Source organism: Asparagus officinalis, chromosome 7 (genome assembly GCF_001876935.1).
Source record: "Asparagus officinalis chromosome 7, Aspof.V1, whole genome shotgun sequence".
NCBI classification, from domain to species: Eukaryota; Viridiplantae; Streptophyta; class Magnoliopsida; order Asparagales; family Asparagaceae; genus Asparagus; species Asparagus officinalis.
This window is the reverse complement of record NC_033800.1, coordinates 52,709,732-52,727,369: the sequence shown is the minus strand read 5'-3', so window position 1 is coordinate 52,727,369 and position 17,638 is coordinate 52,709,732. Positions and strand designations below refer to the sequence as shown.

Genomic DNA, 17,638 nt, shown 5'->3' with positions numbered 1-17,638 from the left:
TCACAGTTTTTTCTGGTATAACCACAATCCAACATGCACTCATGCTCATAACGTCATTATGTTATTATGAATTTGGTTGCAGATCTATCATGGCTGGAGCAATTCAGTTCTCTGCTTTCATACATAGCGCTCCGGCCTCACTGCTAGTTTCCTTGATTCAAACTAAATTATTGACTTATAGTCTATGAATGATAAAAACAACTCATTTTAGCTGCCGATTTTCTAACAAACTAACTAAAAATAAATTTGAGGAGCCTCAGTAAGGTACATCATTCTAAGACAAATTTTCTCCTTCATGTTGGAAGAGATAGGAGAGACTGAACATTTTTTAAGAAATAAAATAAAATACAAATTAAGCATTCAAAATTTCTTTTATGTTGTTTGTATGATATGAGCTAAATATCAATCATTCAGCTTTTTTCTCTTCTATTTCAATCGTTAGTTCAAGTTTTACTCCTGTATTTCTTTCTTGGGTCCTTCTCAAATGAGATTGGATAAAGGACCTTCAACAGTACTAAAGAAGTACTAATACAGAAAATTTTGCAACTGTAATTATATGCAAAAACTTAATCAGCTATGTATACGCGATATGTACTGGCAAGAAAATCACCCATTGTTTCTAATATGATAATAATTAATATACAGTCTATCCAAAAAAAAAAGATAATAATATACAAGAAATAAGTTTGATCAAGACCATTAAATATCTTCCTTGTTTAATTATCAGTCAAACATAAACTCCAATTCCAAACAACACGTTATTTACCTTTTTTTTTTTGAGGATGGGGACTCAAACTGAGACCTTAGCCGCCTTCCATTACCCCAAAAAATTGCTTGGTTACATAATATTGTCAATAATTCTCAAAGCAATACAAACTTATAATACCATAAACTGACTGTAAATTTCACAAAACCCCAAAAAATTTATGGCATTCTGGAATTTATCCATAAACTTATTTTCCCACCCACCTAAAATCCCTACTTATACACCAACTCGCAAAATTCAATTCAAACTATCCGAAAATCCAAAATTTAGCCCTCCCTAACTTAAATCCACACGATAAACCTCGGTCATATTGGGATAGTACAATCCAAAGTTCTGCTCAGTGCCCTCCGGCTTGCGATTCTCATTGAACAAAGCAAACAAGTACGTCTCAATAAACTTTCCCGGCCTCTTTGGAGTTCCAACATCAGCCTTGACGCGCTCCGCGACATTATTGTTATATATCCTCGCATTTTCTATCGTCGCTGCGACAGGTCCACCACCTGATGGCCACCCAGTCTCCGACACGGCGATGTCAATACTGGACGCGCTGACCTTCTCCATCGCAGAGTAAACGGCGTCGACTATTGCATCGAACAGGTTCGTGTAACCAAGAGCGCCATCGTGAACAATGACTTTGGTGGTGTTGAGGAGCGCGTAGTCCAGTATAAAACTTTTGGGGTCAGCCGCATAAGCGAAGTAAGGGTAGACGTTCACCAGAAGCGGTGTGTTTTTGGACGCCAGGAATGCGAGCAAACTGGTCATGATCGGCCCTGCGGCCTCGGAGAACGCGCCCTTGAGGAAAAGTTGTCATGATTTAGCGCGCGATTTATTTCGAATTTGGGAAACTCCGAATAAAACACGCGCACACAAGAAATGCGTATTTGTCTAGCGTGTGATGTGTATCCAGGCACACGTCTCAAAGATAGCATCGATGCCTAACAAACAAATTTAGTAAGGGCCTGTTTGGACGCAAAAATTAGAGGGGCCGGGAAAACATGGGAAAGCCTGCAAAAGTTCAGACTTTTTCAGAACTTTTACAGGCTTTCCCCTGCTTTCCCCCTCCAATTTTTGCAAACAAACGGGCCCTTATTCTAGAGCTATCTATACGCGCATTATGTGTCGCATGACCGTGCGTGAATCTTTTAAGTTTTGCGGGAATATTTATTATTAAGAGTCAGGAGTATTTTGCTGAGAAGTAAACTTGATAGAATTTTATTCGGAGAGACCATAAACAAGCAAACCTGCGACGGCGGGAACGAGACGCCTAACACATTCGTGGCTACGACCGTGGTAACGGGAATTTGAAGATTCACGCTGCGTAAAGCTTCCTCGAGGTTCTGAACGGCGGGGCCAAGCTCGCTCGGTATCACTTCGTTACCGACGGTGATGTAGCGAAAAGCAACGGAGTCCGCGAACGGGACGATGTTATCGTTGACCCACTCGGCAGCGAAAGATTTGTCGGAAGCGAGGGCGGGGAGGTCGCCGTTGAGAGTGCCGAGCGTCACTTCAACCCCGGAGCCTTCGAAAGCTCGGAGGACATCTTGGTCGGGGTTGAAAACACGAGTTCTCGTCACGTTTCGAGATTTCAGGAGGGAGACTACTCGGTCGGGAGGGGGGAGGTTGCTGCCTAGTCTTCCGTAGTTCACGCCGATGCCTCGTCCCGCTAATAATAATAAAAAAAAATGAAGATAAAAGCACGTCACGAAATTAAAGATATATATGAAAAAAAAATATGCTAAGGAGAAAAAAAATATATCGAGCTCTGTTTGTGAGAAAACGATTTTTTTTTTTTTTAACCTGCAAGAGAACCAAAGCTTGAACCAATTAGGAAGCTGAGCGCACAAACAAGAAGAGGGAGAAGAGAAATTGCCATGAGTAATTATTAGTTTTGGGATGCGTAATGGGCTATGTTTATAATGGTTGGTGTATTACGTAGGCTATATATGGTATCATGCGCATTGATGTTGGTAATTGTGATCATCGATAGAAGAATATCACTTGTATCCTGGCTTTCCAAATACAGGTGAATGATATTATGAGGAAATATTATGGTTGTGATTATTATGGGATTTTTTTTTTTGGCTAATTGATTTGTTACTCCTTTGAGATTAAATTGGGTAATGATTACACCATTGATTGAGAAATCTCATAATGGCACTCATCAAAATTTAGATTTGATATTTGACATAGCTAAATAACATAATGAAAAATCGCCCCCCCCCCTACCGCCCACCCCCTTTTATTTTTGTTTAATAGTTTTTTATACAAAAAGAACCGAAGCAACTTGTTAGATGCTTCAATATGGAATACTTCATCAAAGGAAATATGGGTAATTTAACCGGTCGTTTTGGCAGGAGACTTTTGAAACCCATTATAGGCATCTTTCGATGTTCTCGCAATATTTTAGTAAGAAATATTTTATGGAATTCAAGATAAATTTATATCATCTTAGTTTTGACTAGATTTTAAATTTGGTTTTTGATCTTCTTAAATAGCTATTTATCCATAAAGAAATAGTTAAAATAAACACACAAAAGATACTTCATCTTTTTGATAATATTAGAGATGAACATGTTTTATGTGTGTAAACAAATTAATATATAAGCAGAAGGAAACATCCCAAACAACATTCGAATTTATATCATGTAAACGAATTAAGGCGTTAACGTACATAACGCATAGTGTTCATTTTAACTTATTGTTGTTGTGAACAAATCGGATGGTTAGCATATAAAATATATCGTGTCTATATTACATCTGTAGGAAACTTTAAACTAAATCAATTTTAAACATGATTTATTCATATCTAATTCTATTAACATTTCAATTGTCTCTCAAGGCACGTTTGACTACCACTTATTACCTATTTTTACTCATTTTGTTAGAAGGCGAGATAGTCTTTGAGCATCATTACGTAAATCTACTTATAAATAACCAAAAAATAAGTTGGAGAATTCCAACTTATCTTTTTCCTACTATAAAATTAAAAATAAATAATAAATAAACTCTTACCAAATATGCTTGACGTCCTATAAGTTAAAAAGATACTTATAAGTGAAAATAAGTATGCTGTTAAACATGCTCTGAATCACGTCGAAACCCAATCTGCAACCTGACAGCTGGCATCATGTCAGAAACCAAGTTCTACAATTCAACCTGACCCGAAATATTTGAACTCGGGTTGAATGAGGAACTGACATCTCTTAGTTAATATGATGCTACAAGGAAATCTAAAGTCGATGCAAGCTTGACTTCGTCAAGCTTTTATACAGATAAAATGCTCGTAAATTTACTAGCTCATCCACAAAGTACACCAAACATGAGGCAGCCCAAAAAAATATGAGGTATGAAGAATAGTACTAGGGAAAATTGTCAACTCTCAACACAGAATATTAGCTGAAACTCTTAACTATAATTTATGTTACACAACATAAGCAAATATTTGCACATAACTCATAAGGGGGTAATCTTCAATCAATGTTAGATACATTAGGGCCCAAACATTGTTACAGCTAGCTACTCCGAAACATTTAGCCTTAACATCTCAACTCCACTTGTCACTGATCTGCAAGCAACAGTTACATCTTGGCTTCCCTCGAAGGAGATCTTAATCATGAATATCGGTATTCAACCCTGTACATGAAAACAATTAGTATCAGACTCCAGTGGCAATATATTCCCATATGCAAATCTTCATGTTTAACAGTAAGGCTTTGGCTTCTGTTCATTATTTTGTTCCATCAGATTCTATGGACTTATTGAACTCCACCATTGTAGTCGTAGTTATAATCGTATGAGGATTGCGGGTAAAACTCTGCGGGCGTCAGGTTGGATGAGCTGGCAGCAGAATTATATGCAGGTTCAAGGTTCTCGTTAACACTCTTCTTTGTTCTCTTTGGTCTCGTTGGTCTCTGTTCAATGTTATCATCCTTCTCATACTCTGTTGGTTGTACTTCGTCAATCTCCATGCCTGTATTGTTATTCTTGGATTTTGAATGGCTTCGTGGCTTTGGAGTTTGGTTGTCAGGTCTTAATTTTCTCTGAAAGATAAAAGGTGAAGTTAAAAAGATGTGGGCGATGAGATAGCACAGAAATATGCATACGAGGATGAATGAAAGCATCAGCATGAACTTTATACAGTGTTAGAAGCTTTTTAGGTTATGTTAGCTTTTGGTTTTTATGATAAAATTTTATAAAAATTATATGGGCAGAATGATAACTTTCCTGGTCAAACCTAGCTTATATTGGCAAAAGCTTATAAGCTAGTCTGTCAGTAGCTGTAGTATACCAGCTATCTAATGAGACATAAAAGCTAGCTTATTTGGGATGTTACGCTACTTTGACACATACACACACACACCAAGAAAGTTCCGCCTCTACGAAGAGTAAATATTAAATAAGGAATTACATAATTATCTGAAAGGACACTGTCCAGGGACCCTTTCCACTGGATAATGGGTGCTCCAAGTGAAGAAGAACCCTCAGACCAACCACTGCATATGCATCCCAAAACCCTCCTATTTTGGATTGATTCTAGGATAGACAATTCTTGGACCACCATTAGTCCAATGAGAGGAAAAGGACAATGTCAATTAAAAATGGTACTAAATCAGGACTCAGGAGTACCTTCTTGTTGGCAGCAGATCCATTTTGTTGCTCTCCGTAATCTGCATCTTGTTGTACAGGATTATCAAAATCTTCCAGTGACACAACCCCATCAGCATCAACCCGTATTCCTTTTGGTGGTTTTTTCTTCTTTTGTCTGTCCTTAACCTGAGAAAAGGAGAAATTATTTTTAAAGGTTTGTCATATAAAGAGCAGAAAATTCGTCTTAATAATAATAAGAGTAGGAAGAGAAAAGGAAGGGTAATCTGGTCTCAAGAGAAGGGGATCTTCTTTACGAGCTTCCAACACACAAAACAAAACCAAGTTCCAAGCCCCCCTTAGCGAACATAGAGAATACTTGACTACTATTGTCTCTATAATGATAAATCTTGAATCTTAAACAGATTAAAAGAAGATAAGGGTAAGGTTTAAAAGGTATTAGTGCAATAGGTGTGATGCTTAACAGAGCAGAATGGAACAGAATAATTCTTGTAAAAGTATAAAACCAAAATTTGAACATCTTGCCTTGGTAGCGTTGACAAAATGCAAGAAGAAAGAGCCATGAAGCTTAAGCTCCATGAATAAACATTAATTCCAATATTTGAAAAGAATATGGTTTATATTCTAAAACATTCCAATACCAAATGCAATTGTCTTTCTAATTTGGATATCAACTTGAAACACAGTGATCTGAAGTGAAGTTTTGTTCTTGTTGTTGGTGTCCTTGTATTTCCATGTTTCTAAAGAATATGGATATTTCTGGAACACATTCCAATACTAATTATAAAATTTTCTTCCTGAAATGTAATTTAAAGGCACAGATAACTAGGGTCTGCCTAGACATCCAAAACAGCCTGTGAAGAAAAAAAAATGAGGTCAAAAGATGATGAAATTCACCTGCAGAGGTATTTCTCTTAATTTTTGCTCCAGCTGGGCATCATCAAGGAGCAATGAAACAACATCCTCTGGCTTTAGAATCTCCCCCTGGACATGCCCTCCTGTCATAACCAGCTGTTGCACAGTATTTTTCTGGCTTGCTCTTTGCAAGATCTTCTCTTCAACTGTCTCCTTGCAGATTAGTCGATATACAGTGACCTACACGGTCAATTGGGTTACATCACTGAAGGATATTAACGCTATGTGGAATTTAAAAGCAGAACAAAAGAAGCAAAGGCTTTAGGAAAAACTTTGTCAAATCTCCTCTGAGTATTAATCATGTAAAATGTCAAAAAAAAAAGCACCCACAACACAAGCAGGCACAAGGACACATTTGCAAATGCCTAAACATTATTGCTAGAGTCAGGTTTCAGATGTTTTAGTAGCTCTATTAACATTTCAGTTCTGCAAAACGTAAACATGAACAGAACGATATGTGGATTTCACATTCTGTTACAGTTAACTCTAATCAAATTGAGAGATCAAGTGGATACAATCTGTGGCAGAGCAAATTTCTAGAAAGCAAGGCAGAAAGATTGATATAATTAAATTCCATTCAATAATTGCGTCATAAAAACTACATCATACTCACATGATCACACCACAATTGCCCCAATGAACATTTCGATACCTTGTCAGATAGCTTGGATTTTAAAGCAATTTATTTCTATTAAGTCCACAAACTCCAGATACTCTTTTACATATATTTAAATCCTTCAGCATTACCTCTAACCAAATAATCTGCACTACCTCCTGTTACCAATCTATATGCATCTGCATCCTCTAGCGTCACTGAGCTGTATCCTTCCAACAGACGCGATGTCCCTATAATAACCTAATTGCAAGTTTGAACTGTAAACTTTATAGAATTACAGCTCCCAACCTGGTAGCAGCAATTCAGCAATTATGACCCTTTCTACCAGTGTTTTGGTTATCATCTAACACTTCATTTGATAAAATTGCTTAGTGGGTGTCTATTAAAACATTTCTAGTCCCTAGTGTCAGTAGTGTGTATTCAATGGCGGATGTAGGATGGGGGCAGCGGGGTCAACAAACTCATATTTAGTATTAGGTCCAAAACAAACAATTCAAACCCAATACCCAAACCCAACCCTAATTCGAAACCTCCAAAACTCTCTCCCCTCTCACCTCAGCCCCCCCCCGCTGCTGGACCTCCTCAAAGGTAAATTTTTATTTTTTAATTACTTAATTAATTTATTTACTGTTTTAGCACTTATAAACTGTTTTCAATCTTTAAATAGCTAATTTATTCAATTTAGTTTAATTAAGTAGTTTAAGTTATTTTTAATTTAATATTGTTCATTTTTAGTTAATTTAGTTGATTTTATTTTAATTTTGTTCAAATTGAGTTAATTTTAGTGAACTTCAGTTAATTTTAGTGAATTTTAGTATAATCTTGTTCAATTTCAGTGAATTTTATTTAATTTTAGTTTAATCTTGTTCAATTTAATGAATTTTAGTGAATATACTAATATACCTATATTATTGTTTGCATTCTACATTCTCTGCAATGAATTTAATGAATTTTAGTGAATATACTAATATACCTATATTATTGTTTGCATTCTACATTCTCTGCAATGAATATAGTGAAGAATCGAATGCGCAATCATATACCTATATTATTGTTTGCATTCTACATTCTCTGCAATGAATATAGTGAAGAATCGAATGCGCAATTGCATGGGTGATGATTGGTTGAATGATTGTTTAGTCACTTATATTGAGAGAGAGATATTTGATAACATAGACAATGAGAAAATCATACAATATTATCAAAACACGAGAACACGAATGGAACAATTGTAAAAATTTAACAAGATACTTCTATTGACTAATTTTGTTCGTGTACATATATGTCTGCTTTGTTTTGATATTGTTAATACTTAGCTAAAGTATCGTATACTAGTAGTGATCTTGCCCCCAACTGACAAAATTTTCTGGATCCGCCCCTGTGCGTATTTGACACGTAGCCCCTTGTTTCTGACAAAAAACTTCAGACTGACACTGCAATAATGGAAAAGGTTTGCAGCACATAGAAGCTACTTCACATATAAAAGCTTGCAGCATAAAATTGTCACAAGTAAACAATATTCCATTCTAGACCTTAACCTCCAAAAGAACTTAATAAAGAGCTCACTTATGATCCCTTGAATAATGTTTTAGAATTCCTTAAAAAATCAATATGTGGATCAGTAGGGTTCTAATTTTGCTAACCTCTTTTGTTTGACCTAACCGATGTGCTCTGTCCATTGCTTGTAGATCTAATGTTGGGTTCCAATCACTCTCATAGAAGATGACAGTGTCAGCAGCTGTCAGGTTGATACCGAGACCTCCTGCTCTAGTACTCAACAAGAATACAAAAATGTCATTCCTGCAGAATGCAAAATAATTTTGTCAAAAAGCACTTTATTCAAAAGGTTAACTGCAAATAATTGTGCAGATAAGAAACATCTAAATGTCTTTTATATTTTATCATAAAAGGTAACAATGCCTTACCGCTGCTGAAAGTCTCTAACCATGTCACGACGATCCATAATGCTGGATGATCCATCAAGTCTGAAATATTTGTATTTCCTATAATTCATATAGTCCTGCAAAATAAGTTTTAGATTGACATCAAACTCTGAAAACAAATGATGTCAAAAACTACAAGCAACAATTGAGATAAATCATGTGCCAGCTGCAGCTTGTAGTTCACATTTTACAAGTCAGAAAGGTTGATGAATACATTACTTCTAAAAGTAATTCCTATTATGAGAATTAACTTTCAAAAGGTCTGAGTTAAAAAACTATTTTTACATTCACATTTGGTTCGTCTAGCTGCCTGACAAACCTTTTTTATTCTGCAAATACAGTTATATTGTGGCATACTAGAAAGGATTACCCTTCTTCAACAAACAAAATTCGAGCTTTTTCTTGTTGGTAAAGAAATAATTTCTTACTACTTGGGAAAAAAATCACATAAGCCTGCAATGGTGTCACAATCTCATTTGAGTCTTCACTTTTAGGATCAATCTTAAGTTAGCAATTTACCAAATTGCCATCACTTAACGAGAAAAGCATACAAGTAGGTTAATTATGAAGACAAAAAATAAAAATGGAGCAAATTAAAATAATCAATTTTCTGCCATTAAAACTAATAATATCACAACATATGAAAAAGATATATACCTCAAGAATGTTCAACATCTTTGTCATTTGTGCAAACAAAAGAACACGATGGTTTTCTGCTCGAAGACGTTTCAATAGTATGTCTAAAGTTTGAAGTTTCCCGGAATCCTGCATAGAAGAAAACTTAATTAGTTTAAACAACCATTTTAAATTCACATACAAGATGATAAAAACAAGTGGCACAGTCATGCTGTACCATAATGTCTCAGATAGTAAAAGTGATCCCAAACCAAAATCTCAAAGCATCAGTTTTTACCACAAGGAGGAAGCATGGACACAGACACAAGACACAGATACAACGAAATAAACATGGAAAAACAGAAAAGCCTTTAGAAATAGGATACAGGAACGTGTTGACTGACTGTGTGCATGTGCATGTATCTCTATACCATATACATCAACGTCCTCAGTCATTTGGAAATCTTTCTTTGAAGTGAAAAGGAAAAAGATCACAATGATTTGAATCGATAGTTTATAATCAGGTAACTAAAAAGAAATATAAAAACCAAACCTAACACTTAACAAGGAAAGAAGCCAACACATGTTTTTGAGGGGATTAGATTTGTTCAAATACTATCTTTCTTATGTCAAGCAATCCTTTTATGTCTTTTTACATGACACATGGCTTCATGGTGTCCGACATAAATCTGAGATGACTCAGACAGTGCTTTTGTTTCTTTAAAAGTCAAAATCAACATGCTCCAGAGTGAGCGAATTACATGCTAGAGAAGGTTTGTGCAAGTTTCGGTGACATTGGTGCCAGACACGGACACAAAACTCCATTTGAAGTGCCCGTGCTTCGTAAATCACAATCAAAACCTGAGTTAATAAATGCATCATTTCTCCCTACATGAAAATTCTTATTAAAACCATTAGAAAAAGGAATCAAAAGGCAATCATATACCGTGAGCATTTTAGCAGGGTCAAAACTTTGCATAGGTGGAGAAGAACCAAAAATCCTGTGTGTCAGCTCGAGCATGGGCTGATAAGATGATTCTGTATTGACCTCTTCTATCAGATGATGAGGAGCAGTTGGCATTCTAGGACCATTGAACTCAGATGTGCGAGCAAACCCAAGAAACATCTTCTTAGCCCAAGGATGATGCAATTCTTCAACAGTTTGGTATGCAAAGCTTCTATCCATGCACTGAGCACTTATCTGCAAGGTGAGCAAAGCACTAAAAGTAAAAAGGAAGGAGCCTACAAAATGAAACTCATGGGAAATGAACTAATAGGTTCCATGTTAAAATGTCATTATTAAAGATTGCTTGACGACTAAGCTGCCTTCGGAATGACTCTTCATTATAAAGGAAAGAAAACTTTGAAGAATATGTAGCAGGAATAAACACATTCATAGAACTTACAGGCGGAGCTCTGGCTTTTGGGATAAAAGCATATGATGAACGCAACATGCTGATGTTGGACATGTATCTTTCATTATGTGAGATCACCAACGGCTCAAATGGAGCATCATTAGGGCCAGTTGCATGTTTTTTCCTTAGCATACTAGCCTCTGATTTTGTGGGAATAATCAGCATCCGTGCAACTGTTCTCACCTTTGATTCCTCTAGCTGATCATATTGAGCATCACCACCCTCTAAATTCATGAAGAGATCAACAACTTCATCTACAAACTGCTTATCCCATCTTTTCACAGAAAACATCAGCTTTTCAAGCAAAGAACACTGGGCTAAAAATGAGACCTCAGCTGGTGATAAATCCATAAGCCGAGTAAAGCCAAATGTCCCAGTGGTCAGAGAATATTCATCTGAAAATTGGGAAACTGCAGAGCGATATATACTTTCAGGAGAATAAATACTGAAGAGTCTCTCAAAAGTATTATTCTGGACATCATGCCCCATGACTGAACAAGACCTTTCAAAATTCCGGATAGTTTCTTGATAAACCAATTTTGGAACCTAAAAGCATGAAAAAAAGATTTGGCAAATTAAAAAAGAGTAGGTAAAATGGGAACCGGTAAACGAATTTTAAAAAAAAATTGCAATAAGCATTAGAAAGTTTAAAATTATCAGAAAAGGAAGAAAGTACCTTATACGATATGGGATTCAAGTCTCCCGAGTAATAAACGTCTTCCAGCTCCCCAAATGGAGGAGGAGGAAGAGAATTTGGGACATCTGCAAAATATAAGAATGAGCTTCCCTCATTGCGCTCAAATAATTCTGGATGATTGCACACCTATCAAAAGGTGAGGATTTTATATCAGTAGGCATTCATTTCTAAATACCCCAAAGAATGTTATCTGCAGTCGCCTCTAGTGTTGTCTTTTATTTTATATTATTATTATTTTCCCACATTTTGTATGGGTCTACTTTCCATAAGACATAATGAAAATAGAAGGAAATCAAATCCTGTAGAACCAGGTTTCATTATGCAGAAGCTATCTGAAATAATAATAATAACAGCAACAAAGCCTTCATAAAAAACCTCAGGGACTAACTAGTAAACTTTTAACTGTAAGGTAATTCAAAAGTCACCTTCCGCAATTGAATGACAATGTTCATCAAGTTAACGAGTTTCTTGTCCGTTAGGTGCCCACGGTTACTGTCAAAAAGCTCAGCAAGTGATATTTTGTTTTTTATAGCTTGATAAAAAGCCTGCTGCCTGGAACTTAATTTACAATGAACTGTAACCTCCTTCTTCGATGTCATCTCTGTTATGACATCTTTCTTAACTCGCCGCAACATAAAAGGTTTCAAGATTGCATGCTGTCAGAAATACAAATCATATCATTAGAAAATGTTAAAAATACAAATTAAAAAATTCAGAAAAGGTCAAACAGAAGTACCGCTAGGCCTTATATGATATTTCATGCATTCAAGGATTGAGATAAGTCCCTAAAGCTAATAAAAAATAACACAAAAAGAATTCCACAAATAATGAACCAATATCAATCAGGCATACCTATGCTAAATCATGAAAAGAAAAAAAGGAATAAAATGGAACAATTTGAGCAACAGAAAATTAGATTTTTAAATACAAATTCATATTCAACTAATCCCTAGCAGTTAGGACTCAGGAATCACAGTTTTGGTCATGATCAGCAGCCTTTTCCTTGTAAAGCTGATATCATATAAGCAAAACTGAAATCATACATTTATCAAGTGACATGTTCAATACATATAATTCTAATCACATTATAGGTTGGTTATAAACAAAAGAATAAAATACTGAAAGTTAGTTCAATTCTTAAAGTCCTTAATTTCTTACAGGTGCCAACTACCAACTTGAACTTACCAGTCTGTTAAGCTGATGTTCATTTAAAGTGCCTCCATGTTCTGCATGGCTCTCAATGCTAAAAAAACATAAACAGGAGACGTGAGCAAGGCATGCTTGAATGCAAGATAAAAGAAAAAGAAAAGGTCAATCCAATTTGTTGAAGCAATACCCTTTAGAAAACCATTCATTAAACTGTTCATGGCTATCAAACAGAGTGGGCATGATGAAATGAAGCAGGGCCCAGAGCTCAGCCATATTATTTTGTATAGGTGTGCCAGTTAGAAGCAATCGATTTCTACAGTTAAAAGTGAGCAATGTCCTCCATCGCTGACTACACAAGAAGAAAGGAAGAGTATAAGCTTATCTCATCAATATTTATCTCTAAGAAGGAAAATAATGATAAAAAGATGTTAAATGTGCTTCCGGCAAATTATTTCAGGATGCTATTCTGGATCAAGCACATGGCAAGGTACCTCTGTGAACTTTTTATGGCCTGGGCTTCATCCAATACCATATACTGCCATTTCACACGCTTTAAGATCTTTTCATCACTAATAATCAACTGGTAGCTAGTAATAAGTATATGAAAGCCAGCATCCCTGCAGAAATGAGAACATGCGTTATCAACCAGTTATATGAGACAATAAGTAGAAAGACTTAGCAGAAACCTAACCTGCAAATGTTAAAATTTAAAAAAACATTAAAGCGCTATCCAGCTTAAGCTTACCTTCTATAAAGGCGCTTTGGGTTGATATTTTTCCTTAGAACAAGCCTTTCAGAAGCTCCACCCCAATATGGAAGTGTCTTTAGATCAGGGCAGAATCGACTAATTTCATCAGCCCAATTATTCAGAACAGATGATGGAGCAACCACCAAAAATGGACCCCATATGTTTTTCTCCTACTTAAGACAATCAATATCAGGAAAACAAGAAAGAGATACTGATAAGGAGATAAGTGGATGTCAATTGCAATCAACTAATTGGTAAAGAACCATCATAGAGAAAAAAGTGACAACACTTCTCAGAAAAATATGAATTGGGGATCACCGGAATAAACAATCTTGGAACAGAAATAAATAGCAGCCAATGCTTTGTATAATCAAGAACCAAGTTCTCTAACCTCAGCCAAATGCGCTAAGAATGCCATAGCCTGGATAGTCTTCCCAAGGCCCATTTCGTCAGCAAGAATGCCATTCAAACCCTGCACAAAAGAAAAGATAAACAAAGTTTCTTATTTTGATAAAAGTATCAAACTCGTTTTCAAGCAAGAACATCTAGTTTATTACTTTTTGCCTTATGCATTACCTGCTCATAGCAGTTCACAAGCCATTGCAACCCTTTCAACTGATACTCTTTCAAAGAGCCTTTAAACAATGTTGGCGTTTGCACAGATGAGGTTGCAGGCATCGTTGAACTGAAAATTCAAACAAATTCAGTATTATAATCAGTCTTCTGCGTGATCAAGCAAAACCCAAGATGCAGGAAGTGAGTTATGAAAAACACTAGAAAGGTGAAATTTGTGCAATTTAACTTTCTTAAATAGTCATCAAACAAGCTATTGATGGATGGCCTTACGGATTCAATAGGTCAATATTACTGGACCCTGAAATTGCCGGATCATCAGTCACGTCTGTAGTTTCAGCAGCTTGTCTAAGCTTCAAACATTCACTGTCAAACAAATTAGTTATCTTCTTCTGCTGTGAGACAGCATGATGGGCTGCTTTCAGAGCTTCTCTTCTTAGTTCAGCTTCCTCAGGGTCTTCTTCCTCCCCTGGTTGGACTGCAGCTGCAGATGGCTCTTCTGGGATTGTGGATTCATCGTCTACAGTGGGCAAAGATTCTGAGGGTTGTGAAGACTTGTTCTGCATAAAATGACTGTACAGCTCTGTTTGTGATAACAAAAAATTGAGTCTTTGCTGCTGTCTCTTTGCTTCTCGAAGCTCTTCTTCACGCTTCAATGCTTCAGCAGCTTCTCGTTCTTCTTTCTTTCTCACTTCTGCCTGCAAAATAAATTTGAAAGAGGTAAGCTACAAAGTTTCTCTAGATTTAAATCTCAGCTTCATGGAAACTATTAGCTTCAACAGCCAATATTAACATTGGCATAATCTAGCTAAGGATGGGAAAACCCAAAAGAATCAACAGGTTCATCAGAAATCCATATAGTCAGTACTACCTGTGATCTAATGATGATCTCAAACTGATACTACAAAAAGGGTCGCACGATATTATAACCTGAAAGTTACATAAACAAAAGCCTAGAGACAAAGCTACGCACATGAAAATCAAATTCAGCCTTTCCAAGTATGATATTTAAAATTTAACCCAGATCCTGATGGATACTAAATGTCGATCATCGAAATAAGCAAATAATGAAATTGGAATAACTTTTTTAGGAAACACTCATTGCATTCTTGCATTTCTAACCAGTCCATATCCAGTGGATATGTCTCGGAATTCATGGACATTCTTGCACTTCATCAACATGAAAATATAGTGTGCCAAGTCACAATCCTTGGAAGAAGCACCAAAACATGCTGAATGCTACCACTATGTCGCACTGATAATGTCTAATATAGTATGGAAGAAAAAAGGGTGAATACCCGAATAACAAATACTACACTCGGTCCATGTTCACTATTGTTCCGATTGTTTGAAGAAAATGGGTTCATGTAAATCATCACAAGTTTCTGGGATAAAAATTTGTAGCTGTTGCCATATTTTGAACAATGAGCAACAGATATATGATATGCTATAATTTTGGTAGAGGTCAAGTAATTGGAAGAAAAAAAATACAGATTCAGAATAGTTAAGGAAAAATGATCAATATAATGTGAATCCAAACTACAGAAACCTTTCAAGTACATCATAATGTGTGCTAGTCATTAAATAACTCAAAGGATGCATTTGCGAATTTAGATACATAGGGTATTAAGAGGCATACCTGCTCTTTATCTACTCTCTTCCAGAACAGCAGCATGTCTCTAGCAAGTTTTCTGGTCCGGATGGCTGCACCTCTCATCAGCTTGATTGACCTACCAACTTTCAGTTTTACCTGGATGGGCACAATGAACAACTTAGTAAAGCCAGGAATCAAAAGTTTTCAAGGGATAAGCAGCAACAAAAGAACCACATCAGCATGTCCAGCAAATAAGACTTTACAAACGACACATACTTCTCTTTGGCAGGTTTCTGAAAAACGCTTCGCATCACCAATTTTTTTCTTGTGAAGATTAGTGAGAGCCCTGTGATGCCTAGGAATATCTCTCCTCACAATATTCACCCAGACTTTCGCAATCTTATCCATTTCCTCCTTTTCAATCACAGAAGGATCTTTTTTAACTATCTGCTTCTTAGGCAAGGCTCGCTCAATAATCTGTTGTCAAATAGAGAAAGATATTATTAAAAAAAAAATCCCCGTCAATGCTTGAAAGCAAATCAAAATGAACAGAGCTGACCTCAAATGTATCTCCCTTTTCCATGACCCTAACATAGTAAACCTGTAAATTACCAGATTCACCGCTCCTTCCGGAATGGAGTCCAGATGATCATCACACACTTTGAGTGAAAACTTCTGATTTGAGTTGCTAGCAGAAAGAGCCTTGAGCCGTGCTTGAAGTGATTCATATTGTGGCTGAGGCTCTGCCAACCCTCCTCGATTCCGGGCCTCAAACTTCCTGTCACTAGCAACAAATGCTGCTAGAGACCTTAAATCCAGTGTTCCCTTCAGAAAATACTCATCTATTCTTATGTCTGAAAAACTTGGCAAATTCAGTGAAGTCACAAGCAGATCATAAGTTGGAGGGATCCTATACGTTATCCCCTCACCAATGTCCAAGTAGGAAGAATCTAGAGGGGAACCATACTTATTCTCTCCACCATAATCCGACTCAAAATCAGCATCAAAGTATTCTGGCGAGTTATCCATCTCACGAAACATTGCTTCCTCTTTAACAAATGGCTCATGGGTAAACTTCCCAGCCTTCGAGCTGTGGTTACGTCTCACATTTGGAACTGAAGAATCAGGAACCCTAACTTTCCTATACTTTTGTACATGATCACTAAGCATCGAGCGGTAATGATCTTCAGAGATTCTTGTGTTATAATCTTCATCATCTTGATCATTACTATCTGCATCTCTCCTACCATAAGGGCTTAAACCGGTCTCAAGTTCAAACCCACGCCTCTTTTGCTTCTTTGTGTGGCCTGAAGACCTATCAGTCATGCTTCCGTTACTGTAACCCGTCATTGCTCCCTGACCTGATTTCAAGAGGTTCAAATTGGGATTTTGAATTAACAAAAGATTTGCACATTTCCTAATAACATGAATACAGATTGACTTAAGCTTAAAAGTAAACAAAAATCACGATAAAATAAAAAAAGAATGTACCTTGGCTACTTGTGCTCTCCTCCTGACTGCTACTCCCATAAGTATCAAACTCCTCGCTAGGTTTCGGCAATCGAAAGTTCATCAAAGGCTAAATCCAACAAAGCAAGGATAAAATCAAGAAAATTAACAAAAATCCAAAGTACAACAGAATCAACACATCAAAAACCCTAGATTTTCAACCAACCCTCACAGTGACACCAACAAACAACCAAAAAGCCTAGAAATAGATCTAGAACCAGGATAAAAAACGACGCAATACAAGAAATTACCTCGAGATTGAAGAGATTGTCGTATGATAGCCCGTTCTGCTGCTGCCGCCGCGGTTCCATGCGCCGAATTTTAGGGTTAGGGTTAGGGTTTCAACAAAGCGAGGGGCTCGACGACTGAAACCCTATCGCCTTGTGTTGGCATAAAGAAGAAGAGGGGGGAGAGTGTGAGAGGCGCGTGAGAGGCACGTGAGATCGAAAAGGCATCGCGAGCGTGGGACGCGATGATAAAGGATAGGGATCGA

The 17,638-nt window shown here is 36.7% G+C and overlaps 2 protein-coding genes across 2 annotated transcripts; both read right to left on the bottom strand.

The window, feature by feature from the left end:
- Positions 1,004-4,381, bottom strand: LOC109848948 (putative glucan endo-1,3-beta-glucosidase GVI). The gene is made up of 3 exons (XM_020418688.1): positions 4,351-4,381; positions 2,008-2,423; positions 1,004-1,558 (listed from the first exon to the last, which is right to left on the bottom strand). The coding sequence occupies exons 1-3, from the start codon at positions 4,379-4,381 to the stop codon at positions 1,043-1,045; spliced, it is 963 nt and encodes a 320-aa protein (XP_020274277.1). The 3' UTR covers positions 1,004-1,042.
- LOC109848947 (DNA helicase INO80-like) lies at positions 4,099-17,638 on the bottom strand. Its single transcript, XM_020418687.1, is given in 23 exon segments — positions 4,099-4,806; positions 5,393-5,539; positions 6,269-6,466; positions 8,546-8,702; positions 8,828-8,922; positions 9,503-9,610; positions 10,407-10,661; positions 10,867-11,421; positions 11,552-11,698; positions 11,998-12,228; positions 12,758-12,815; positions 12,909-13,070; positions 13,213-13,338; positions 13,467-13,639; positions 13,861-13,941; positions 14,046-14,154; positions 14,316-14,740; positions 15,682-15,792; positions 15,913-16,113; positions 16,196-16,257; positions 16,260-16,997; positions 17,128-17,215; positions 17,397-17,638. Coding segments are annotated over 23 exon segments (4,572 nt in total). The 5' UTR covers positions 17,457-17,638; the 3' UTR covers positions 4,099-4,521.

Excerpts from the sequence above, each read along its gene's own strand:
- LOC109848948 (XM_020418688.1), bottom strand. The coding sequence starts at position 4,381 with ATGATTAAGATCTCCTTCGAGGGAAGCCAAG. Across the intron at positions 2,424-4,350 it reads CTCCTTCGAGGGAAGCCAAG|GAGGCATCGGCGTGAACTAC; the intron begins ATGTAACTGTTG and ends TATTAGCGGGAC. Across the intron at positions 1,559-2,007 it reads TCTCGTTCCCGCCGTCGCAG|GGCGCGTTCTCCGAGGCCGC; the intron begins GTTTGCTTGTTT and ends CTTTTCCTCAAG.